The 26,295-nt window shown below is 38.0% G+C and overlaps 2 protein-coding genes across 8 annotated transcripts in view; both read left to right on the top strand.

Moving 5' to 3' along the window:
• shank3b (SH3 and multiple ankyrin repeat domains 3b) overlaps nucleotides 1-15,627 on the top strand; it is a 132,731-nt gene extending 117,104 nt beyond the window's left edge. For 4 of the 7 annotated variants that reach the window (XM_073815151.1, XM_073815134.1, XM_073815209.1 and 1 more), the window contains 14 exons: nucleotides 32-98; nucleotides 1,954-2,200; nucleotides 2,409-2,572; nucleotides 2,677-2,790; nucleotides 3,700-3,775; nucleotides 7,483-7,565; nucleotides 7,660-7,784; nucleotides 7,993-8,128; nucleotides 8,222-8,302; nucleotides 8,550-8,570; nucleotides 8,928-9,064; nucleotides 9,463-9,568; nucleotides 9,913-11,788; nucleotides 12,771-15,627. In XM_073815151.1, the coding sequence (XP_073671252.1) occupies nucleotides 32-98; nucleotides 1,954-2,200; nucleotides 2,409-2,572; nucleotides 2,677-2,790; nucleotides 3,700-3,775; nucleotides 7,483-7,565; nucleotides 7,660-7,784; nucleotides 7,993-8,128; nucleotides 8,222-8,302; nucleotides 8,550-8,570; nucleotides 8,928-9,064; nucleotides 9,463-9,568; nucleotides 9,913-11,788; nucleotides 12,771-13,338 (3,801 nt within the window). In that variant the 3' untranslated portion in view covers nucleotides 13,339-15,627. Of the gene's footprint in view, nucleotides 1-31; nucleotides 99-1,953; nucleotides 2,201-2,408; nucleotides 2,573-2,676; nucleotides 2,791-3,699; nucleotides 3,776-7,482; nucleotides 7,566-7,659; nucleotides 7,785-7,992; nucleotides 8,129-8,221; nucleotides 8,303-8,549; nucleotides 8,571-8,927; nucleotides 9,065-9,462; nucleotides 9,569-9,912; nucleotides 11,789-12,032; nucleotides 12,079-12,770 lie in introns of all 7 variants that reach the window. The other 3 variants (XM_065265576.2, XM_073815189.1, XM_073815181.1) reach the window with 3 other exon arrangements.
• A 142-nt stretch (nucleotides 15,628-15,769) lies between these two features.
• The window catches only part of tymp (thymidine phosphorylase), a 274,045-nt gene continuing 263,519 nt past the window's right edge, over nucleotides 15,770-26,295 (top strand). The window contains exons 1-4 of the mRNA XM_065265577.2: nucleotides 15,770-16,449; nucleotides 21,104-21,280; nucleotides 22,420-22,616; nucleotides 23,378-23,476. Coding sequence (XP_065121649.1) covers nucleotides 21,145-21,280; nucleotides 22,420-22,616; nucleotides 23,378-23,476 — 432 coding nt within the window. The 5' untranslated portion in view covers nucleotides 15,770-16,449; nucleotides 21,104-21,144. The remainder of the gene's footprint in view (nucleotides 16,450-21,103; nucleotides 21,281-22,419; nucleotides 22,617-23,377; nucleotides 23,477-26,295) is intronic.

Here is a 26,295-nt window from a genome sequence, read left to right as displayed (position 1 = left end):
TTATGCTTTTGTTTTTGTTATTGCTGGTAAGGTTGCCATCATCGCAGGGAACTTTGATCTGGCAGAAATCATCAAGATTCATAAAACCTCAGATGTTGGTGAGTTGGTCCGAACTGAGCATATTGTTTCCGCAAAACTCTGTGTTGCTATTTGGTAAAGGTCTGGAATAAGCCAGATCCAACCATCATCTGCGTGTTACCAAAATCAAAATGATTTACTACTACTCAAAAGCATTCAGTATCCTTTCAAATAAAACCAATGTTTATTTATAGCAATTGCAAAAAATTTAATTGACAGAAGAAAAGCTTTGATTGCACAAAGAAGCCCAAATCTGGCAAATATATCAATCTCGTGTTAAACTTTTCATTTTCAAACCATTGTCCACAGTCTAATTGTAATATATGTGATGTAATGTTTGCAAAGTTTATGTGAGCTAATCTCTTTTTAATTTGTGTGTTTCTCTTTGTAAATCTCAGTCATGCTCTGTGTGATGTAATCTGTGAGTCATCTGTTTGTAATTTCTTGTAAATCTCCCTCTCTCTCTCTCTCTCTCCTCTCTCTCTCTCTTCACTCCCTCTCTCTCTCTCTCTCTCTCTCCTCTCTCTCATCTCTCTCTCGCTCTCTCTCTCTCTCTCCTCAGCTCTCTCTCTCTCTCTCTCTCTCTCTCTCTCTCATCTCTCTCTCTCTCTCTCTCTCTCTCATCTCTCTCTATCGTCTCTCTCTCTCTCTCTCTCTGTGTTATGTGTAACAAAAATAGATGTTTTTGTGCCCGTTTCTTAATTTTCGTTTATGATAAATGTGTTTGATTCATCAGTGCAATCCTCATTTTACACCCGTTATTGTCTAATTTTATTTGTGTAACCCCACAGAATATGGCTTTGAGCTTTGATTAAATAAAGTTAGAATAAAGTCTGGTTTAAAGGGGGTCAAATCATGAGCAGTACATGACATAAAAGCTGTTAATAGTACAAAACATAATACTGTATATTTCAAAATCTAAAACTGCCTTTTCAGTAAAAGAAAATCAATTAAAAGTGCTGTTGATTATTCTACATCCAATGGTATGACCACCTTAATAAAGTCTGACTTTATTTTGGATATTTGTATCCATAAACCATGACCCATTAAAGATTTCCTACCTTTTATATACATGACCTCACCATATTATTGAATAAGTACACAAGCTAAAAAAAGCAGCTATACTGTAGCAGCCTATTCTAACACCCTATTTTACAGATGAGGTACAATGATGCTTTTGGCTATAAGGTATTATTTTTCTTTAGTGTCTGTCAGACTGTATATAATTGCCTTTATCATATCCCGGCCAACCTCCTGGAGAGCACTCTTGATCCATTAAACAGGAAAAAATGTTTTTTCTTCAGTGATAGATCACCTAATAATTCCAGCAGGTTGTTCAATATTGCAAGGCTTTTTTAGAGAGTTATTGCTTATGTACCAATTCATTTAATAGTAGGTCGACACTTACATGCCTTTTTTAATACTTTTTAATAAACTTTGAATAACCTTAAATCAACATGTCAACCTCATCCGGGTTAAGAAGACAAAAAGCCAGTAGCTCACCAATCACCAGTAGCTTTTTTGTCTATGACTAAAAGTAACTTGGTTTATGGATGTAAATACATTCAAATGAAAAAAGAAAGTAGAAAGAAGGAAGTTTACTTTTTATTTGTACTTATATTTGTATTTGTACTTTATTTGGCAGCAGTAAGTGCCAGAACAAAACAAATTCTTACACCCCAAATAAACCCAATTTTTTTCCATAATTGGTGTGTCTGCTTTAAATTCTGTTATCTGCATGTATGATATCTTTCAAAATGTTCATGGTTTTATATTATAACCATGGAGATTACTTATTTGAAATAGACCCAAAAGTAAAACAACAATATATCTATGTGATCAACCACTATGTGTGAAACTCTCTTTCTGTAACAGTGCCTTTCAGGGAGACTCCCTCATACTCGTCTCGACGGCGTACTGTCTGCGTATCCCCACGCCGCTCTTTGATGCGATCGGCTAGTGATAATGCTCTGGATGAGAGTTTGCCCGCCCCGTCTCCAGCCCCCTCTCTTCGCAGTCTCCCCCATCTGGAGCCCGATGACAACGTCCCCACCCAGCGCAGCCCCCAAGCTACTCATACACACACCCGGAGCCTCAGGAGACATGCTCGCGGACACCTCAGGTGTGGAGCATGGTTCACCCATAAATGAAAATTGTATATAATTATATCAGCCACGATATAGTTTCAAACACCTGTCTTTGAAACATAAAAGAAAAAAGCTTTTCAGTACAAACTGAAAAAAAGCCTACAATGTACTGTTAAAGTAGCATTAAACATTAAAGTTGATGTTGACTGTCACCATTCACTTTTGCATGCTTGCACACTTCAGCCCTGGCAGTCCCGTCCAGAGAGAGCCAAGTCCTCCTGCTGTTCCTCGGGGGCCAAAGCGACGGCTCTATAGTGCGGTGCCCGGCCGTACCTTCATAGCCGTTAGCTCCCACTCCCCACAGGGCGAGGGTGAGATCACACTGAACCGTGGAGAGAGGGTCAAAGGTCAGTCAGGTCATTCTATGTTGAGATTAAATACATTTCCTGTTCTTAATAGTTTTCTTATGGCAAATGTTGTAATGTGATGTATTATATTACATCACCACTAGTGTTAAGCATTGGTGAGGGAGGATTCTGGGAAGGATCGGTTAAAGGACGAACTGGCTGGTTTCCTGCGCACTGTGTAGAGGAGGTCCAGATGAGACAGTATGACCCGCGACTTGGTAAGTGCACACACATCATTTATATGCAAGAATTTATATGTTTATATGTTTTGTGTTTTTAATTGCTACTTATACCTTTATTCACTATTTCCTACATCACAAATATAATTCACTTGAATAAATGACAATATAAACAGTACTTTTAAAATTATAGAGTAAATTTATTAAGGTGCATTTAGAGACAGAGTTTGAGTGGAAAGGATACGGGCCGTGGCATCATGTTCTTGTATTGTGGTGCATCAGGGGATTGAGTGCACTGGAAAACATCCACTATAGTTTCGGACACTGCATTATGTCAAGTACTGTGAAGTATTACCTAACCAGTTGTGGCAAGCGGCAGTACTACACATTTGTTGGTCGCATGGTTACTATTATTGCAGTATTGCGTCAGGTAGTCACACCCACACTGAGGAAACCCCTTTGATCTAAAACCCACCCTTTATGTATATTATGGTACATTCACCACATTTCAGCCTGGTTGAAATAATGATTTTAATAAAATTTAGTTAAGTAGTTACTGTAATATTTCTTTTTAATAATGCTTAAAATGTACTATTGTCAATTTAAACAAAGTACATAACATGATAAAGAATGCACATTATCTATAGAATAACCCATAGAAAACTCTGCAGAAGTGAACATCTCCAAGTATTGTATTATCTTATAATTACGGTAATGGCATGACATTAAACATATAAAATGTATATAAGGTATCTTTTCTAGTTTGATGCTCTTCAGATGTGTAACATGTTACAAGAGAGCATGTCATCATGCTATTGTGATTGGCCGTAATTTTGTTGCATCACGTGTCATTATTTGGACATAAAAGTTTTGTTTTCGTGTCACAGCTGGTTAAGATAATGTGTAATGTTATTTAGTATCAATGGTGGTCATGCATCTGTTTTTCAGAGACAAGAGAGGATCGCACCAAGAGACTTTTCAGGCACTATACTGTTGGCTCTTATGACAACTATACCTCCTACAGGTACATACTCCCTCTCCATCCTTTCCTCCATACTATTTCAATCTTTACTTCTCCTGATGAAAAACATGAGATGGGGTGCTTTTCAATTATTATTGTGCATCCTCGTTTCCTTCCTTGCTTCCTTTCCTCACGACTTTGCTCCACCACCCTAGGATGCGAGGGAGGAAAGATGCAAGAACAGAGGGGTTGTAGCATTAAGTGAAATAACATACTCACTCTCTGTATAAAGTTCATTCTCTATTATTAAATATCAAGTGCATTAAAAATAAAAATAATAAACAATACATTTAAAGGGGACAGAGAATGAAAAAAAATGTTTACCTTGTCTTTGTTGAATAATGGTAGTCTACCCGCATTCACGAACATACAAAAAGTGCCAGAAATGCTAAACATCTGAGTCTCATAGAAATTCCTCTTTTAGAAATGTCAGCCAGAAAACAGCCCAATCTGAAAAACTGATGCTTATGATATCACAGGCATCTCACTGCCCCTCCACTTTAAAATAATTGCCTAAATTTTTTGAGTGGCAGCAAAGTCAGCCAATCAGTAATGAGATTGCAAGTTAAGCCAGTAGGGGGAGCCAAATAGGTGCAAAACCACTTGTTTAAAATCCCCCACCCCAATAGAGCTATCTGAGAGAGGTTTTTAGGAAGCTTCTAAGGCATTACAGACCCAAACAAAATGTTTTTTGTCTACATGTCACATCACAGAACAAGGATAAATACCCCGTTCAATCATTCTATGTCACCTTTAAGCACATACTCGAGTTAAAGTCTTTACACACTGAGTGCGTATATTCAGCGCAAATGTTCGATAACGATAACATGCTAGAACAAAAACAATTGATTTCAATGAATGACTTCACATTGACAACAGTTATTTGTGCCACGAAAAAGGTTTATTTTTCGAACACTGTGTCGATTGTCCCCTTTTTTGGCGGATAAATAAATTGGTCGACCAAGAAGAACAGCTAAATTCCTCACTACATAAGAATAAAGACATTCTTAAAAGTGCTCTAAATTAATATGATATGTGTCTATACATAAACATTAAATAGACTGTCTGAAGTGAATCTTCTTTTCAATGATTTTATGATTAATACTAACCTTTTTGCTTGTTTGAATTTGATTTAAAGACGTGACAATGTGAAGGGGAAGGAGATTTATTTGTGCATCATGTTTATTTGATAAAACACTTCCACATTGGACACTTGTGTATCCTCGCTCATAAAAGAGTAGATTTTGAAAGCTGATACATTTCCGGTTTATAGAGGGATATGGTTTGGTTTCTCATACAATATGCTGAAGTATGTCTACTGTTATAAAACAGTGCATTAGTGCATTTTATTAGAAGAAATTTGTTTCTTTAGTAAAGCATGGGCTTTATTCAGCAAAGTGTGCTCACAAACGTATTAAGAATTAGCTAGTATGCTTGCACTTTGTGTACTTCATTACATCATTCAAGAATGACAAAAAAAAATGTTTTCATAGTTTAATACTAGGGCCGGGACTTTAACGCGTTAATTAAGATTAATTAATTACACAAAAAATAACGCGTTAAACATTTTAACGCATTTTAATCGCACTTATTAACAAAGTCATTCGTAAAAGCTACAGACCCTGTTTTAGTTCGAAAACTCCGGGGTTGTGCTGCAGTGTAAATAAAAGTAGACGGAACCTAAACGAACAGCTGATTTTAACGTGACAACGCATCAATTTCAAAGTAAAAATGGTTTACAACGGAGGTTTTGCCCAATAAACATCTACCAACAAACTACAGATTATTTTAACATGTATCGTAATGTCTGTTATATGTTAATGTTTGAGTATTGTTGGGTTTAAATATTGTTGTAATGTTGTTTTGTTTCAATTTAATTAGCTTATTACGAGTTTAATATAAGTTTTGTTTGCTACTTTAAAACGAATTTCGTTTCAAATAATTTGTCTCGTAATTATAAACAATGTTTTGTTGTTAGGTTTTGTGAATATAAATTAAAAAGAACATTAAAAGCAACACCGTGCATCTCATTGATGCATATGCTTCCGAATGCCAAAACATGCAGTGATTAAATCACTTACTTTTCAAAAAATCAGCCTGGCAGTGCCCAGAAGTTAAATTTACACGCGCATTTAGAGCATAATGTAGCAGCACGTTTGATTTGCGGTGTTCTTAAGACTTTTAAAAAATCTACTTCATATTAATTTTAATAGGCTACTTTGACGGAGGACAAGCACAGAGAACAGCGACGGCAGGTAAAGGAAAAAAGTTAAATGGTGTTTTTCTGACGAATAGAGTCAGTTTGTAAGAACATTTTTAAATGGACTATAAGATCATCAATATGAACTCTGAACAATGAACTATTATAAACATAACAGCAAGAAAATCTGAAGAGGAACTCGCAACATTAAAGCAATAAGCATTTATGTAGCCTAAAGCTATATATCACCTCTTATGTTTTAATTTAGTTAAGTTTCAATGGTAAGACTAAAGGCGCGTACATTATGCAGCGCTTTTCACATCCGAATCCCACTTAAGAAAACTATAATGTGGAAGTTAAAAATGTGCATAACATATTTTTATATATTTTAATATAGGCTATATAGTATATGTTTTGTTGTTTTTATACGTGAGGTGGGGGATCCGCGCAAATAGGTACCGGAACACAGACAGTCACAACCCGAGAATCCCGAACCCTGCAATTATTAAAAAAATGACTACTTTAAGAAATGCGGGCCAGGAAGCGGGTCGGGTATAATATATATATTTTTTTTCTTTACTGTCCGAGTTGCGGGCGGGTAAGATGAAAACCTCGGTCGGGTTCTGGTTGTTTTGACCCGCGCATCACTGGTAAGCGTCGATAAGAGCATGGTTGTGTGTAAGCTATGCAACAAGGAATTCACATATCACCGCAGCACATCGAGCCTCAAATATCATCTCAATGCAAAACATACAGCAGCTAGCGTGGACATTAGCCCGGCTCCGGGTACAACGACTTGGTTGAACAAAAATAAACAATATTTTGTTGCTTAAGCTTATGTATTCAGTCATTATTCATGGTACACTCTTAGAACGAATGTGTTAAAAACAACACATTAGTGTTGATTCTGGGACAACACACTAACTGCGTTATCCTGGAATCTCTGTGTTATTATTGAAACAACACATTTTGTGTTACTTTTAACACAACATGTGTTATACTTGAACACAAAATCAACACAAACTGACACATAATGTGTTAAAATTTCTTTCTAAGAGTGTATACTAAGAGTGTAAAAAAATTACTTCTTAATGTTCTCAGGTCAAATATTTATATGTGATTAAAATGCGATTAATTTAGATTAATTAATTACAAAGCCTCTAATTAATTAGATTAATTTTTTTAATCGAGTCCCGGCCCTATTTAATACAATACAGAAGTGTCTATAGTTATTTTATAACATCTAGACTATATAGCTTATCCAATCAGAGAAATCTGTTCAGAACTTTACAGAAATTTACATTTGGCAAGAAAACTTGCTTAGGATGCAAAGTACAGTATACATACTAAAGTACCTTAATACAAATGGTATGGCGGTAGAAATATTTTTCTTATTTCCTTGTTACAATTGGTGCCAATGTGTGGAATTATGGGTATGAGGATAAGTCTGGGAAAACAGAGAATACTGGCAATGCAGCACATCTGACTATTTATTTATTTAAATTCACAGCGATTATGTTATTGAAGAAAAAAGTGCAACGTTGCAGAAAAGAGACAGTGAAGGATTTGGCTTTGTGCTTCGGGGAGCTAAAGGTCTGAAATATAAGCACTCACAGACACACAGGTGATTATAAATTGAAATTTAAATACACAAAATTGCAATCATTAAAATCCTGCATATTCTCAGCCGAGACACCAATTGAAGAGTTCACACCAACACCTGCATTTCCTGCACTGCAATATCTGGAATCAGTGGACCTCGAGGGAGTTGCATGGAGGGCAGGATTAAGGACGGGGGATTTTCTCATAGAGGTACAAAAATATTTACTAATAGTTTTTCAGGGCTCATCATTACCAAAAATGTGTGTTCTGTGCACTAAAGGTTACTGTTATGAGTATTCAAGTTTATGGAAGATAAGAACTGTAAGCAGTTGTTAGACTCATGAAGAATAGCATGCATCTGATAGGTTTTGCAAAATACATACAAAAATATTTTGCCCCTCTCTCTATTACCCATTAGGTAAATGGGGTGAGTGTTGTAAAAGTGGGACACAGGCAGGTGGTGTCTCTAATTCGGCAGGGTGGGAGTCGGCTCATAATGAAGGTGGTGTCTGTCACACGCAAACTTGAAACTGGGGATGTGGTCCGCAAAAAAGGTTTTATCAAACACAAGTCATTTTTCTCTTTTGATTGGACTTATGAATATGAAAATATAAATAAAAAATGTTCTGTCCGTGTTGATTCATTAGCCCCACCACCTCCCAAGAGAGACCCGAGCACCAGCCTGACCCTACGCTCCAAAAGCATGACTGCAGAACTGGAGGAACTGGGTAAGCCAATAACTAACAAACATGCAAATATGGATGCAAACACATATGGATGTCACAGATAACTCAAGTTTAAACAGACTTGGACCATCACTGGAAGCTTGATCCATGGAGAATGAATTAACATAGTAAAGCAACAACAGTATACAATGAAACTGCTTTATTCAATGCTTATTAAAAGTGACTATAAATATACACATCTGTGAGCTAAATCAGGAATTGTAGATTGTCCTTGCTTCTTGTTCACAAGCGTCGAGGAGAAGGAGGGGAGGTAAGATATGACATCATCAAAGTGAGACTAGCTCAATGTACTGGTTCTATACGCAGATTAGCATGGAGTGTCATAATTGTTATCTATCCTTTCATTAGCTTGTGTCATTTTAAGTGTATGTTTGTCTTTCTTTTGGTATTTTAATGTATACCTTAAATGTGGACTGTAAACATACAAAATTTGCTGTTGTGTGTGAGTACTGTATTTGTTTTTGTATTTCTGACTTTTATACTGGCATTCTTTTATTTTCTGGTGCACTTGGTGTTTGTGTTTGGTCTTCTTTGATATAAAAGCAAAGGACAGTCCAGAATACTGGAATGTGAATTAAGTATTTATGCATATGTGTGTCCCACACAGAGAAGCTGGATGAGATGTTAAGTTCACCCAAAGAACCTGTTGTAGTGATGAGGCCTCGCCCCCTGGATTCAGATTCCAGAGCAGCCACTGTGAAACAGAGACCAACAAGTCGTCGCATCACACAGGCTGAGATCAGTGTGAGTCTGATACTACTGTTAATTATCTACTATCCTCGAAATTTCAGGCAAACAGCTCAAATTGGAATTCCAGTTTAGCCCTAATTACATTAAACAACTTATTGTATGCCGTACTGTATATACCAGGTATATTATGATATAATATGCACAACAGATGGTGCACATCACCAGTGTAGTAATCAAAGTGTGTCATTAAAGATAGTCCCGCCAGTGAATTTGGCAGGTGATCAGTTTTTATTTATAATCTATATTGTCTAGAGTTTGAATCTGGTAGACAGAAGATGGTGGTATGAGTAGTATTGACATTAAAGCATAGCATTTTGAATCAGGAACTAGTTTATTTGTTCTGACAAAACTGAATTCTGGCCAATGTTTCTTTTGTGTTCTTTTACGTATAGTCCTTGTTAGAGAGACAGGGTTTGCCATTAAATGCAGGAGTGTCCTGGGGTGTGGACAAAAGTCACATACAGCTGCCTCGGGGGATGTCCAGAACCAAGTCATTTGGTAAAGTTTCATTTTGCACACATATTTATATGTATAAACAAACTGTACAAACCTAAGGGTAAGAACATATTGCTTAAAAAATTAATCGAGTTGTTCTCTTTAAAAGTACAACTACCTGGTTAAACTCTTTCCATATTAAATCTCCCTACTCCACAAGTGTAAATAAGGGCTATCAGCTGTGAATGACACAGAATGCAAGTTCCATAACAGGTTCAGTCGCACCTGCATAGCAAACCACTAACATAGTGGAACTGCCTTTTACAGCTGAGTTGTTCTTGTATAGAACTACATTTTTTATAATTATAAAAATATTAGTTTTTAATTTTGTAAAACTTGTTTTGTAGGTGCTCCTGAAGACGAAAGAATTTCTGCCTTGATTGGAGAGCATCGCTTCCCTAGAAGCTCCTCAATGACTGACAGCTTTAGACAAGACAGTATTCCACCCCCTCCGCAAACAGCTCCTCCACCACCTCCGACTCCCTACTTTCTTGATTCAGGGCCACCTCCTTCCTTTCTTCCACCTCCTCCTCCCTCTCGTGCTGCTAACCAGAACAGATCTAGCTTCCGCCCGGGAGTGGAGCCTAAGCTTCATGGCCCAGTCACAACTGACCGTCAACGTAAAACCCGTTCCATGATAATTCTCCAGGACACCACCCACCTGCCAGTGGAGCCTGCCCCTATAGCAAGGCCACAAACGCCTACCTCTGGAGCTGTTCCTCCTGAACGTGGCCGTAGGCGTGGGCCACCTGTGGAGAACCCATATGCTAATGTAGGTCGCCTAAGTGCTGTTTTTACTCCAACCAAGCCTCAACGTAGAAAGAGCCCACTTGTCAAGCAGGGACCAGTTGAGGAAGGAGCAGGTAATCAGACTAGTAGAGACCCTTCTCCTTTGGGAGGGTCAAGGATTCCGCACAGCACCAGAGCAGAGCAGTTCCAACAGCAAGTTCTCTCGGAACGAGCCAGGATCACACCCCCTGGGGCTCGACGCAGACCCAGCGTTTTTCTGTCCGTAGAAGGTGCTGGAACGGAACCACAGACAACTCCATTACTTTCTCAGTCCCATTCAGTGGATGAATTGGCTGAGTTGCCTCCACCTGCACCTATGCTTTCCCCTGGCCCACCACCAGGTGGCACCACTTTTATACATCCTCTAACAGGTCGACCGTTGGATCCCTCCTCTCCATTAGCACTTGCACTGGCTGCACGGGAACGGGCTCTTAGTGGTCGCAATACACCAACTCCTACACCTTCACCCACACCTTCTCCTATTCAAGGTCGAGCAGTGGAGAGGCCAGAAACAGAGGGAGGAGCAACACCCCCTGCTCCTCTTGAGGTTCCTCCTGCAAATTCATGGAGAGAGGAACCTGTCAGTATTACAGAAACAGCTAGCCAGATGACAAGCGGCAGCCCTGGATCTGGACGAAGCTTGGAAGAGGCATTAGTGCCACCGAATGTGCACGGTGTCCAGGCTACACTAATGGATACAGAGCATAGCCAACCAGCAATCCCACCCACATTGCCCTCCCCTGCTCCGACCCTCTCAAATCTAACTGCACGAAGTCTGACTATGAGCTCGGAGGAGGATGCAGAGCCCTACACAGTGACTCTGCCCCCTGCCCTGCTCTCCTCAAGCGATGAGGAAACAAGAGAGGAGCTTCGAAAGATAGGCCTTGTACCACCCCCTCAACCCTTTGCAAATGGCCTTCTAAGTAAAGAAACACCCAAATCCACTTTAAGCATATCACCTAGTGGATCACGACCATCAATAGCCAACACTTCCTCTGGTAAAGCAAGTGATTCAACAGCGGACTCTGGGGTTGAAGACCCTCATATGGAGACCACTAGTACTGTTTCCACAGTCTCCAGCATGTCCACTTTGTCTTCAGAGAGCACAGATTCCGCTCATGCAAGCAAACCACGTTGTGGGGTGGGTCGTGGTCGCCCCGCTCATCTCAGGGACCCACTGCTTAAACAGTCATCAGACAGTGAACTGCTTCCACACCCACCCAGTACAGGCCCCACTCGTCCACGCTACCTATTCCAAAGACGCTCCAAACTCTGGGGGGAGGAGCCCCGGACCCAAGTGGGTGGGGCTGATGAAAGTCGGCCTGCTGCTATGGGGGCAGAGTTATTAAGCAAGGACACTCATTCACTGGGGGAGGAGCCACCAATGGGAGCGCCACTTGATCCTGGCAGAAGGTCACCGGTGGGAGGGGCTAGGTAAGAAAGACCTTACACAAACTGTTCCAACTGGGCAACAATGGACATAAAGCACAAAACATATTATTTGCACACTTGCATGAACCACAGCAAAACTTTCGATATCTTTTAGCAATACATGACCTTTGACACCCTTAGTCACACACATGGTTAAACTGCCTTTCCATAACACACGTGTGTGTGTGTGTGTGTGTGTGTGTGTGTGTGTGTGTGTGTGTGTGTGTGTGTCTGTATGTCCTTACAGATGTGAGGAGAATATAGGAGTAAGTAAATCATAGGTTTTTAGCTCTGTGGGTAAAAACAACTCCTTATCTAACTAACCTTTACTAAAACCCATTTCTGCAGCTATTAATCAAGCTGCAAATTCTGTGGTGGGCTTGTCTTCAAAGCTTAAAATGGTTCATTGTGCGGTAATTGGTTCTAACTGAGGCATTTCAGCTTTTTGTACATAAGCAAAGAAACTGGAATTTTCAGTGTACCACTGAAGGTCACTTGATCTGGTTTTATAAAAATCTTCTATAGAAGATATTTGTTTACATTTCAAATAATTAATGCAGTCAAACATGCCTGTATTTTAGATTACTATAAGACACATACCTTCAACTAGTAGTATGTTTATGTTGCTGCATTAGTGTTAGGAAGAATATTTTCAAAATGCATACCTTCAATAAATGAATACCGACTGAATCTCCAACTCTTTAAAACAAACTTTGTACTCCTCTGAGGACTCCAGTTTTACATGAACTGCTCTAACTGTCATTTTAGTGCATTAAGTTCTCACTCCATGCTCTGCACCATTTTAGTTAACAAACCCAAACCCAGTGCTTACCGCATTGGATCTGCTTTATTATACTCTCAGATTAGCATTCAAGTTGTTTCCAAAAATTAGATTCCAGACATTGCAGAACAAACTCTTCTTAATTTTTGTTTCCTCTACACTTACACATCTCTTAGTTTTCTGTATGTTTTCACTCTCTTGTAGACTCTTTAGTAGTTTAGGGGAGCTGCACACCATTTCTCAGAGGAGTTACGGCACCACCTTTACGATCCGGCCTGGGAGCCGATACCCTGTGACCCGTAGGACTCCAAGCCCAGGAGCCACCACTGAAAGGAGTGAACCGCTGGGCCCCGTTCGTACTTTTGGACCCCATCACCACCATCATACTATCCTCAAGTCCTCTAGCCTGAGCTTGCCCCAGGAGCCCAAGGAGGTGCGTTTCGTCATGAGGAGCGCTAGTGCACGAGCACGCAGCCGGTCTCCATCACCTTCCCCATGCGCTTCCCCTTGCCCCTCACCGGTACTTGGAGCCCCTCTTCTGGCCCTGCGACCATTCAGACAGCGCCCCCTAGCACTGTGGAGTAAGTATGATGTAGGAGAATGGCTAGAGAGTGTAGGACTAGGGGAACACCGTGCACGGTTTTTGGAACATGAGATTGAAGGTGCACACTTGCCCGCCCTCACCAAGGACGATTTGGCTGAGTTAGGAGTAACTCGAGTGGGACACAGAATGAACATTGAACGTGCGCTGAAGCAGCTGCTAGAGAGTTGAGGTGAACAATAATACAGGAAATAGTTCAACACCCTATTACTAAATAATTTAAATTGTTTTAAAACAAAATAAAAACATTTATTAACATTTGTCATTTTTATTACACATTTTTTTCACACACCTAGGTGAAAAGTTAACACACTAAACTCCGCCCCCACTCTTTTAGAAAATAGCCCTCACACAATACTTTACTCAGGCACCCTTGATATTACATTCACACATTTGATCTTCACATTCATCACTTGTTTTTACTTTTTCAACTACTGAGAAAAAAATGTACATGCTGGAAAGGAACACGGACCCATTGCGCAATATGATATCTTCTATTTATAGTAAGAATTATTATAGGAATCTTAAGAATTACATTACCTGGCCATGTTTTTTAAATGGGGTTTCCTGCACAATAACAAATGAAATAGCTAGCAAGCAGCCATTTCTTTTACAGTATGTGCCATGTTTTACAATTCAAACTACAATAATGAAGGTGTGGGACAACACTACAGCCGGAGATTGCACTGTCAAAGGAAGTATAAGGATATCTGCAATGTCTGGATTTCGACGGATTATATTTATTTCCAAGATAGACGTCTGAAATCTAGAAAGCAGAATCCACCTGGGAGCAAAATGGATGAATAAAGAATGGAAAGCTCTTCTGTAAAGGATGCCAATGCTTCCAAGTGCCCAGAATTTACAGTATTTTCATTAACCATCTTGCAACTGAAATTTAGAAAGCCATGCTAATGGTATTAAGATGTATTGCGTGACTGGACTTGGCATTTAAATGCAACATGTCCAAGTAAGAGAGGATCTGACAATCTGCCCTAAACCAGGAGAAAAAAACTTCTCCCAATACAATACAAGTGTGGCCTTTAGGTAATACTGCCGCCATCTAAAATTAGTTAAATATAGATATTTTCACTCAATACATTTGATTTTATATGTATATGATATATGGAAATATTTATTAAAAAAGGAGATGAGAATAATGTAAGATATACTTGTCTTATGCCCCTTGAGTTTTTCATATTTAGTCTTTTTATTTTTTTGTCAGTTATCACGATACCCTAACATTAAAACAGTTATTCTTTTTTTGCACATAGTACAACTTGTGATTGTGAGTTATAAATACACATCTTTGGACTAGTTCACTTTTTATTTTTATCATTTCAGACAGACCTTTGACTTTTGTCGGTTATGAATAAATGCTCATTAAGACTATATGTAGAATGTAGTTTTGTTTAAAATTAAGATTTAAAATATTATGAGTTGTAGGTATACATTTATTTGTTACTTTTTGTATTTGATAAATGAGCAGTCAATCATTTCAAGCCGATCAATTTGTGAATTTACCAAGACAATGTTTTTTTGCCATGATCTATTTGGTTCTGTATTGTGCAATTACTCATTTGGAATTTAATGCTTCTCAAAGCTTTTAGTTTAGAACAATATGAGCAGAATATGCGACCTAAGGGCTTTTTAACAAAGTTTATAAGTATTCACAATTGTGTCTAAAAATCTCCCAGTTCTTTTGACATATTGCAGTTACTGCTTCTGGGCCCTTAACCTAAAATCCCCATCTGGGGAAGTGCATGTAATTATTTTCCCAAAATCCTTATAGTACAACCAAATTGTGTCTAATGTACAATTTTGCCAAAGCATCTGAATATATAATTATTTTTCAATTCTCTCTCCTGATAATCAAACATTAATATTGTGCATCATTACACAATGATCAGGTAACTAGCTTGACTTGTATGTCTCACTCTGTAAGCTGGAAAAATCAGAGTTTGTGTGGTTTACACATTTAACCTACAGTCAAATTCTGCCATCAGAGGAAAAATCCTCGAATGTGTGTCTCCTCCAGTTGGTAAATTTGCACAAAGATGTGGGTGCTGTTGTTTATAAGCCATCTGTATAAATATAACTGAATCCAAACATCTTTAGTTCAACCTTCTCTCACTCACACTCACACCCTAGTAGTACATCATGAAATACTGGTGTAAGAGGCTTTTAGACACTCTCTCTTCTGTTGTTGACTTTTTGTATTATTTGTTGGATGACGTGATTTTAGGGATCGAGTTCTGGACACTCCGTTTCGTTTAAATGAGAAAATGTACACAAAAATTTAATTTGATTTGTCTGTTATTAAAGAATCTCCCAGGCTGTGGGGATTAATCATAATATATATCATCCTCATCTAGAAAAACTGGATCTGATTTATTCATTATTTATACATGTTTTAGGATGGCTATAGAAATTTAAAATGAATACAAACATTTTGCTGATGGCTTTTCTGTGTGGATTGCAAATTAATGCATCAAGAGTTTAACATTGGTTTAAAGCTGTCATTACCTTTTACATGATCACACACAAATAACACAGAAATAACATAAAAAAAATATCACATTAAATGTTAATGAATTTGTACAAACATAAAACATGACACCTGTCCCAAAACTGTCATTTATAAAAAATACCCTTGCCCTCAGAATACAGTTTAACTATTTAGTAAACGCTGTGGGGATTTCTAAATCTGCTTTTGTATTTTTACAGTTTTCAGTGTGGTTTATTGTGTTAACTCGGGTACCCAACAGCTTATTTAAAAAATAAAGATTTTGGTTACAGGAAAGATTCATCCACACAAGAAACATCACCAATATAAATATACAGTAGCCACTCTTAGAGCTATTGTAACAAGCTGGACTTTTGACTGAAAACCTTCGGCTACTGACATATAACCCTTGTGACAACTTTCCCATGTGACAACAAGCTCTGTTTTTTTTAATGCCTAACATGTCAAAGTCTTTTAACGCTTTAAAGTCACCAATAAATGTTATATTATCTAATTATAGCTATTATACAAAACAACTTCTTTTTCAACTTCTGTATTGTTTTGGATTAATCAAATTCATTAGCAATGTTGTCATCTGATAGCCTAAAGTCCTGGATGTAGGTGTGTAGATTTCCTCCAATAAAAAGTCTATTGACAGCACTAGTCATGCAGTGCGCACACATACAGAGAGGAGAGGAGCAGGTTAATATATCACTGACTGAGTGCAAGGATTTAAAGGGTTGTGTCTTGGTCAGATATTTACTTTGCAGTACATCAAGGTAGGTTTTTGCTTTACATACTGTAGTGCAAGCAAATGTTAAACATTAGGAAGCTTAAAATAAAATCGAAAGCTTTCTTATTTTTCTATTACCATGTTACTGTATATAATCTGCGGGTAAATGTACACTGTAAAAAAATCTTTGCTGCCTTTACACTTTACAGTGTATTCTATTTTTTTAAATCCTAAAAACTGGTTTTGTTTTGAAGTCATCATAACAGATACCTCTTATTTCTAACTCAATTTCTTAACAAATTAAAGTATAAATTTTAACATTGTACAGTAGGTCACATATTTTGTCATAGCAGGCTGCTGTTAGGTGATGTGGATTTTTTGACTTTTCTGTTTCTACCACTATCATAAAGACTTACAGAACAGTTTTATTGCATTTGCTACATTCTGAATGAAATATTTGTATTATCATTGCTTCGTAGCCCTTACGAAAAAGAAGTATACTTAAAGTTCATTTTATTTAGTATACTTAAGAAATGTTGGAGTATAGTAGTTTTAAGTATACTTTGAGTAGAAAGTATACTAACATCTATGTTCTAGTAGTATTCTCGTAAGTGTACTACTTGAATACCGCTTGGGACTAAATTGGCCCACTTTTTAGTATATAAAAGTATACTTCTAAGTGAACTATAAGTGTAAGAGTAGTCAACTTTAAGTGCACAACGTGTAAGTTTTTCATTTGTACTGTAAGTGAACTCATGATTATACTAGTATTTTACTAGACTTATACTTTAAGTGTATATGCAAATGTTCTGTTAGTGTACTCTTAGTAAACCAGTAGGTTATTAATTGTGTGCTGCAGGTATAATTGCAGGTATTCTTTTACTATACTTTTAGTTAGATTACGAGTCATACAGAAAGTGTACATGCAAGTGTTCTGTTAGTGTACTCTTAGTAAACTAGTGGGTTATTAATTGTGTGCTGCAGGTATACTTGCAAGTATTCTTTTACTATACTTACAGTTAACTAGTAGTTTACTAGTCATACCAAAAGTGTACATGCAAGTGTTCTGTTAGTGTACTCTCAGTAAACTAGTAGGTTACTAATTGTGTACTGCTTATGTAACAAGCTCTTTGACACTGAGGATCCATTTGCAGGCTTTTATTAAACACAATCATTTTCCAACAGGCAAGGTCAAACAACAGCAAACACAGCATGTAGGGCAGGCAAATCTCATAGTCATGAAACAGGCAAAAGGGTCAGGGCAGGCAATAAACATACTCTGGGTAAAACAGATAAATATCAATAAATACAAATAGGCAGGCAGGCATGCAGGCATCTCAGAGATGACAGCAGGGTAAATCAAGACTTTGCATTGACTGATTGTTTCCAGAGAGTTTATTTAGGCAGTCCAATAAGTGTCAGAGTAATCAGTCCAGGTATGTGGCATTATGAGAAATGGAGTCCAGAATGAAAGTTAATTTTCAGGGGATTCAGCCACATTCATGACAACTTGCAAGTCTTCACAATCTATACACAACCTCAAATCAGAAAAAGTTGGGACACTGTAAAAATTGTGAGTATAAAGGAATGGAATAATTTACAAATCTCATAAACTTATAGACGGTTTAAGCAGTAATAACATAAACAAGTGTCTGTCGTGTTCTGCACGTAACTTCCTGTAAACTCTGCTAAGAATAAATAACAACAAAGTTCTTTAAACGTAGTTCATTTATATAACAAGCAAAAAAACAACAACATATAGATTACCTAGGAAAGGAGATCCAGGGCAGCGTGTATCGTCTATATTTTATTCACAATAGAATATAGATAACATATCAAATGTAGAAAGTGAGACATTTTGAAATGTCATACAAAATACTGGCTCAATTTGGATTAGCATGGAGAGATACACACAAAAAAGTTGGGACAGGTAGCAATAAGAGGCTGGAAAAGTTAAATATAAGAAACAGCCGGAGGAGGAACAATGTTTAGGAATAGGATATGTCCCATTCTTGTCTAATTCATGCTTCTAGTTGCTCAACTGTCTTAGATCTTCTTTGTCGCATCTTCCTCTTTATGATGCGCCAAATGTTTTCTATGGGTGAAAGATCTGGATTGCAGGCTGGCCATTTCAGTACCCGGATCCTTCTTCTACGCACCCATGATGTTGTAATTGATGCAGTATGTGGTCTGGCATTGTCATGTTGGAAAATGCAAGGTCTTCCCTGAAAGCGACAATGTCTGATGTCCAGATGTGTAAGCTGAGCGCTAATAACAACTTGGGTTGTCCTTGTCCTCTTCAGTCTGGATGAAATGGTGTCCCAGTTTTCCAAAAAGAACTTCAAATTTTGATTCGTCTGACCACAGAACAGTTTTCCACTTGCCACAGTCCATTTTAAATGAGCCTTGGCCCAGGGAAAGCGCCTGCGCTTCTGCATCATGTTTAGATACGGCTTCTTTTTTGACCTATAGAATTTTAGCCAGCAACGGTGAATGGCACGGTGGATTGTGTTCACCGACAATGTTTTCTGGAAGTATTCTAGAGCCCATGTTGTGATTTTTATTACAGTAGCATTCCTCCATGTGATGCAGTGTCGTCTAATGGCCCGAAGATCACGGGCATCCAGTATGGTTTTCCGGTCTCGACCCTTACACACAGAGATTGTTCCTGATTCTCTAAATCTTTGGATGATATTATTCACTGTAGATGATAACTTCAAACTCTTTTCAATTTTTCTCTGAGAAACTCAAAAAACTATTTTTTGCTGCAGCGTTGGGGGAATTGGTGATTCTCTCCCCATCTTGACTACTGAGAGACACTGCCACTCTGTGAGGCTCTTTTTATGACCAATCATGTTGCATTTGACATAATAAGTTGCAAATTGGTCCTTCAGTTATTCCTTATATGTACATTTAACTTTTCTGGCCTCTAATTGCTACCTGTCCCAACTTTTTTGGAATGTGTAGATCTCATGAAATCCAAAATGAGCCAATATTTGGCATGACATTTCAAAATGTCTCACTTTCTAAATTTGATATGTTATCTATATTCTATTGAGAATAAAATATAAGTTTATGAGATTTGTAAATTATTCATTCCTTTTTTACTCACAATTTCTACAGTGTCCCAACTTTTCTGATTTGGGGTTGTATATATGTATATAATGTTTTAATTTATTATTTTTTTATTAGCTCACTGATAGCATACAAAAGATTTAGCTTCAAATTGAAAGTACAATTAAAAGGTACATGTCAAGTATAAAAATTACTAAATTAATATGTACACAGGATACACACACACACACACACACACACACACACACACACACACACACACACACACACACACACACACACACACACACACACACACACACACACACACACACACACACACACACACACACACACACACACACACACACACACACACACACACACACACACACACACACACACACACACACACACACACACACACACACACACACACACACACACACACACACACACACACACACACACACACACACACAGCACAAAATTAGTAACCTGCTAGTTTACTAAGAGTACACTAACAGAACACTTGCATATACACTTTTGTTATGACTAGTAAACTACTAGCTAACTAATAGTATAGTAAAAGAATACTTGCAAGTATACCTGCAGCAAAAAATTAATAACCTATTAGTTTAATAAGAGTTCATTAACAAAACACTTGCATGTACACTTTCTGTATGACTAGTAAACTACTAGTTAACTAAAAAGTATAGTAAAAGAATACTGGCAAAATTAATAACCTACTAGTTTACTAACACTAAAGATTATCCATAAAGATAATATACATTTGTACACTACATACTTTCAAAATTTACGTAAAATATATTGTTTCTAAAGGATGCTATGTATTTTATAAATATGATGTCAGTGCATTATTATAATGATAACTTTAAGCAAACAGATAAAGTTTACCTAAAATAAACTTTAAAATAAGTTCAAATTAGTATACTTTAAAAATTGCACAGAACTTTAACTCTAAGAATATTTTTTTTTAAGTATACTTTTAGAAAATATACTAAATTATAAATATTTTGAAATATGTTAAAAGTTAAATTGTAAGCAAATATGTTGTAAGCATACTTTCAATATATTTAAAGATGGTACTTCTTTCTAAGTATATTTGTAATGTACTATTGTAAAGTTAAATATACTTGAAATACAATAAAATAAAGTATATTTATTTTTCACCGTGGCTATTCATATGGCTTTTTGTAGCTTTCTTGATGTAGCTTTCGTTGTTGCATTTTTACTTTATACTTTTAAGTATATGTCAGTAAACAAGTATAGGCCAAATATACTTAAACATTTCTGTCAGTATAGGTTAAGTATACTTTAGTACAATTTAAGTATATTTCTGAGAAGTACCTAAAGTACATTTTAGAGAAGTATATAAAATGTAAACTGAAAGTATACTTAATTTAACTAACTTAATTTTAGTTTAAAAGAAGTATACTCATAGTACACTTGAATAAACTTATTTTTCATAAGGGAGATCATTAATTTATTACAAATGCAATGAATTGTTATTATTCAAGCAGACTGACTCTTAACTATTCACCATAAGTAGCATCTGCAAACAAACATTATCTTTTTACTTGCTCAACCCTGAATTTTTACTTTTGAATATTGTCATTGTTTAGACGGGTCTTGGCTAGTGAAGACAACTAAACTAAATTTGAAGATGTCAAATACAAACAACACAATCACTTTCCCTGAGCTCATCAGACTCAAACGTGATGGTGGTCAACTCACTGAAGAAGAGATACATGCCTTTGTCCAAGGGGTCAAATCGAGAGCTATAAAAGATAGTCAAATAGGTAAGCAACAAACTGCACTGCACTGAAAAAACGAACTTTTTGATGTAGTAATATTTATTAGATTAACTCTCATAATTTCTACATAATAATATTAACATTTATTGAGAACTAGATTTTCCTAAGTAAAATGATGATATATACACAATTAATTCATGTAAAAAATGAACTGTGTGGGAATAGTAAGTCTTATTAGATATTTTCTTGTATTATTTAACTGTTTTATAGTCACTGCACATAGTCCTAAAATAATTAAGTACATTTTAATCAAAAACTTTAGCAGATTCAAGTAAAAAATCTTAGTTCATTTTACTTAAAAATATTAAATCCATTAAACTAAAAAATCTAAGTAAAATTTACTTACATTTATTTGCACATGTTGTAAGGAATACCCACAATTCTTTGCGCCTGAATATTTTTTTTTTTAAGCTTTATCACAGAATAAGAACTGATAAGAACTTTAACTACTTAAATATTTGTTAGCAAAATGTCATAAAGGTTTAAGCTCTTATATTATTGATGTTGTTTTGTTGTAAATTATAATTTTGTGAAGTCACCGTTCAGGTGATCAGTGTTTCTTTACATGAACCCTGTTCAGAACATTGTATTGTAATTCTCTCCACAGTGCTGATAATGCATGTCAGAAAAAACGTTTGTGTGCGTTTCTGTTCAGAATCAAGATTATTCAATGACTGACTTGTTGTCAGTCATGAATTTTGTGTTATAATGCCATTTATAACACTAAAATAACTAGGTCCATAGAAATATGTAAAGAAAATAACAAACAGAAAATACGATTTATTTAATATTATTAGGACAGCAATGCTTCAATTTTCAAAAAAAACCTAGTAGACTTTACCTAAACGATTAAAATAAATCTAACTTCTAAATGAAATAATTAAGTAAAATTTAATTAATTTTAAGTAAATTTTATTTGATTTTAGTAGGTAAGTTTTACTTATAAAAAAGCAGTAAATTTTACTTTAAAAAAGTTTGTGCAAATTGTTACGAGGTTTTTTTTATGTAAATTTTACAAGTTGTTTTTTTCAGTGTGGGTGCATTAAACAGAAATAAGATACAGTACATAACGGCCAAAAGCTCTATAGTATATGCATTTAACTACAATCACGTTGTTACTACAGGGGCTATGCTCATGGCCATTTGGTTAAAGGGCATGTCTGAAAAAGAGACCCTACAATTAACAAAAGAGATGATGAAGTCTGGGGAAGTGTTTGACTGGTCGGATGAATGGGTTGTGGTGGACAAACACTCAACAGGTGGAGTTGGAGACAAAGTGAGCCTGCCACTTGCACCTGCTTTGGCTGCGTGTGGCTGTAAGGTACAGAATATAAACGTATATATTAAATCAAGACACAAAGTCCTTACCTCCTTTATAATATTCGGTATTATTGACTATTTAGAAAAATGGTTGCAAGTGTTTTTTTTTCATGTACAAATGTACAACAGAACCTGCCTATAAGACAATGCAGCCATTAATGCAATTTGACTTCTTCAATGAAAAACAATAGATGCCACACACCTAAATATTATTTAACTACTTTTATTCTATGGCCCATTCTCTTGAAGAACTGGTATTGCAGGTCCTAACACATTTCTCTTACCACAGAGCCAGTCCTAAACTTTAATTTCTTCTCATCCATTCAGACCATTCACACATTGTCTTCCATGCTCATTTGTTAGTAAAGTGAGATGGGATTTGATGTTTTTATTATCTGTCTTGCTATTGTTGGTTACAGTACATTTAGTAATTGCTAACTAATATTCAACATTATTTGCAATTACCAACAAATTACTTTAAAATGCATTTTGCTAATTGGCAAATTTTTACATACTGTCAGAACAATTAGCAAAAAATGGTTTCTAGCTATTACCTTTTTAAAAGTAAACTTTCGTACATAGAGTTTATGATCTATCTGCTAATGCTCATAAAAATTGCAAGCATACTGTTGGCCCCTGGTGAACACAGACATGGACTGCTCTAGTATGTACTGTGTAACTTTTATGATCATTGACATGTTTGACTGGTCAGATGCCTTCACATGACTGAGTTACTTCAGATGCTTACAGTATGTTTTTTAGGTGCCCATGATAAGTGGTAGAGGATTAGCACATACAGGTGGAACACTGGATAAGCTGGAGTCTATCCCTGGCTTTAAAGTCAACCAGTCGGTGCAACAGGTAATGTATAGCGGATAAAATATAATTAGCAATATTAATGTAAATTTGAATTTGTCCATGTTTAACTGCTATAACTGGGTCCCCAGAGCTTCTGTTAACTTAGAAAATGTGAAAAATAACAACCCAGTAACTTAGTTTTGGTAAACCATTTCTGCAAGCATGTGAAAAAAATAGCTCATTGTAATTTTGCTCCCCTTGTGATCTTAGAAGGTGATAATACCACCCCTTAATCTGCACAATCCAACCACGACACTGTCATTTAATGCAGATATAAGCTCATTTGCGTTTTAAAGGACACATCTACAAAGTGACAATTTTAACATGTTATAATAAATTATCTATATAATATTTCTGCTATAACTTCACATACGTACTGTGGGGACAAAGATTTATGTGACACATTAAAACGTCTTGTAAAATGTCCCCTTTAATTTCTTGTTTGTTTGTAAACTTATACTGTTGTTTTAATTTCTGATGTAGAAACGTCTCGGTTACGGATGTAACCCTCGTTCCCTGAAGGAGGGAACGGAGACGTCACGTCGTGACCGACGAATTGGGAACTCGCTTAGAGAGACCAATCTGCTTCGAATACTACTAAAACGCCAATGAACTTGGCATTGAGATATTTGCATAATGCTGGCGCCGCCCCGCCAGGTGCGTATATAAGCAGCAGGTGCAAATAGGGAAATTAGATTCTTTTTCGCTGAGAAAGCCGGAAAGTGTGACCGGCCGTAACAGCAGGTGGCAGCACCTGTGGCGACGGGACGTGACGTCTCCGTTCCCTCCTTCAGGGAACGAGGGTTACATCCGTAACCGAGACGTTCCCTTTCAGTCGGTCACTACGACGTCACGTCGTGACCGACGAATTGGGAATCCCTACCAAAACGCCACTAGGGGCTGACCTCTTCCAGTGTCTGCAGAAAATCCTCCAAAATCCCCTCGGGGAAATTGGAGAAATAAGATAGGGCAGAAAGGCCGGGCACTAGATGTTCCTTTAACCCACAGAAGTGCCAGCGACTGGGAAGCGCCCTACCTGAGCGGGATAGGAACGCTGCGGAAGCCACCGCCCCTCTTAAGGGCTAATGGTGGACGATAAGAAATAAAGACAGCCGTGGCTGTGTAAGCAAAGCAGTGCTCTGCTAAGGGAAACGTGGGCTGGTAGGATTAACCCCACGGAAAAATACTCACAAAGGAACCCGATGGGACACAATGTGGAGCCCGAGCCAACACGTAGGTTCGCGAGGATACAGCTAGTGAAGGCTGACAGCCAATGCTCCGCAACAAAGGCTGCCAAGGCAGCGGAGGAAGAACAATTCAAACCATTACGCATTTTTGTTCTGAAGGCCTTCCATACTGACACAGTTATGAAGCATCAGTTGGAGGCTGCAAGCCGACCTGCGAGTCTGTTCTCCGTGTCCTCCCTGGTGAGGAAAGAACACGAGAGGATACAGGCTCGATACGAACACTGTAAAATCTAATGAACGTATTAGGTGTCGCCCAACCAGCAGCTCTACAGATGTCTGTTAGCGAGGAACCACGAGCTAGAGCCCAAGATGAGGCAACACTCCGTGTGGAGTGCGCTCTCAAATTAAAGGGGCAAGGAATACCCTGAAGATTATAAGCCAGGGTGATAGTATCAACTATCCAATGAGACATCCTCTGCTTAGTGACAGCTTTCCCTTTCTGCTGGCCACCATAACAAACAAAGAGCTGGTCTGAGGTCCTGAGGCTTTGCGTGCGATCCACGTAGAGTCGCAGTGCGCGTACGGGGCACAACAAAGCCATGGTTGGGTCTGCGTCCTCCGGAGGCAGCGCTTGCAAGCTCACCACCTGGTCTCTGAAAGGAGTGGTGGGAACTTTGGGCACATAGCCTGGTCTGGGCCTCAATGTTACACTCGAGGCGGCAGGACCAAACTGAAGGCACGAGTCGTCAACAGAGAATGCATGTAAATCCCCTACTCTCTTCACTGAGGCCAATGCTAGCAGGGTCAGAGCTTTCATTGATAAAAGCTTCAGACTCGCAGACTGCAAAGGCTCGAACGGGGGGGCCTGAAGGGCTTTCAGCACCATGGACAGGTCCCAGGGAGGAATAGAAGGAGGGCGCGAGGGGTTTAGCCTACGAGCGCCTCTTAAAAATCTAATAACCAAATCATGCTGGCCAACTGTTCTGCCATTGATAAGTGAGTGATGAGCAGAAATAGCAGCGATATCAACTTTAATGGTGGAGGGTGACAGCCTACCGTCTAACCTATGTTGAAGATATAAAAGCACGATGTTAACAGAGCATTCTCTGGGGTCTTCGCGTTGCGAAGAGCACCAGGTGACGAAAAGGTTCCATTTAAACGCGTAAGCCCGTCTTGTGGACGGAGCTCGAGCCGCGTCGATTGTGTTAGATACCGTTTGTGGTAAATCACCTAAACCTTGCGCGCGCTCAACGACCACACATGGAGATCCCACAGGTCGGGGCGCGGGTGCCATAATGTGTCCCTCCTTGAGAAAGAAGGTCCTTCCTCAGGGGAATCCGCCAGGGAGGGGCTGTCGCGAGGAGCATTAGCTCTGGAAACCAATTCCTGCTCGTCCAATACGGGGCGATCAGTAAAAGGCTCTCCTCGTCCTGCCTGACTTTGCACAGTGTCTGTGCGATTAAGCTCACTGGGGGGAATGCGTATTTGCGCATCCCCCGAGGCCAGCTGTGTGCCAAAGCGTCCACGCCGAGGCTGCCCTCGGTTAGTGAATAAAATAGGCGACAGTGGGTATCGTCCGGCGACGCAAACAGGTCTATCTGCGCACGACCGAACTTCTTCCAAATTAGCTGGACC

This window comes from Paramisgurnus dabryanus, chromosome 1 (assembly GCF_030506205.2).
Source record: "Paramisgurnus dabryanus chromosome 1, PD_genome_1.1, whole genome shotgun sequence".
NCBI lineage: Eukaryota > Metazoa > Chordata > Actinopteri > Cypriniformes > Cobitidae > Paramisgurnus > Paramisgurnus dabryanus.
The sequence above is the reverse complement of the archived record's forward strand: the minus strand, read 5'-3'. Positions and strand labels throughout refer to the sequence as shown.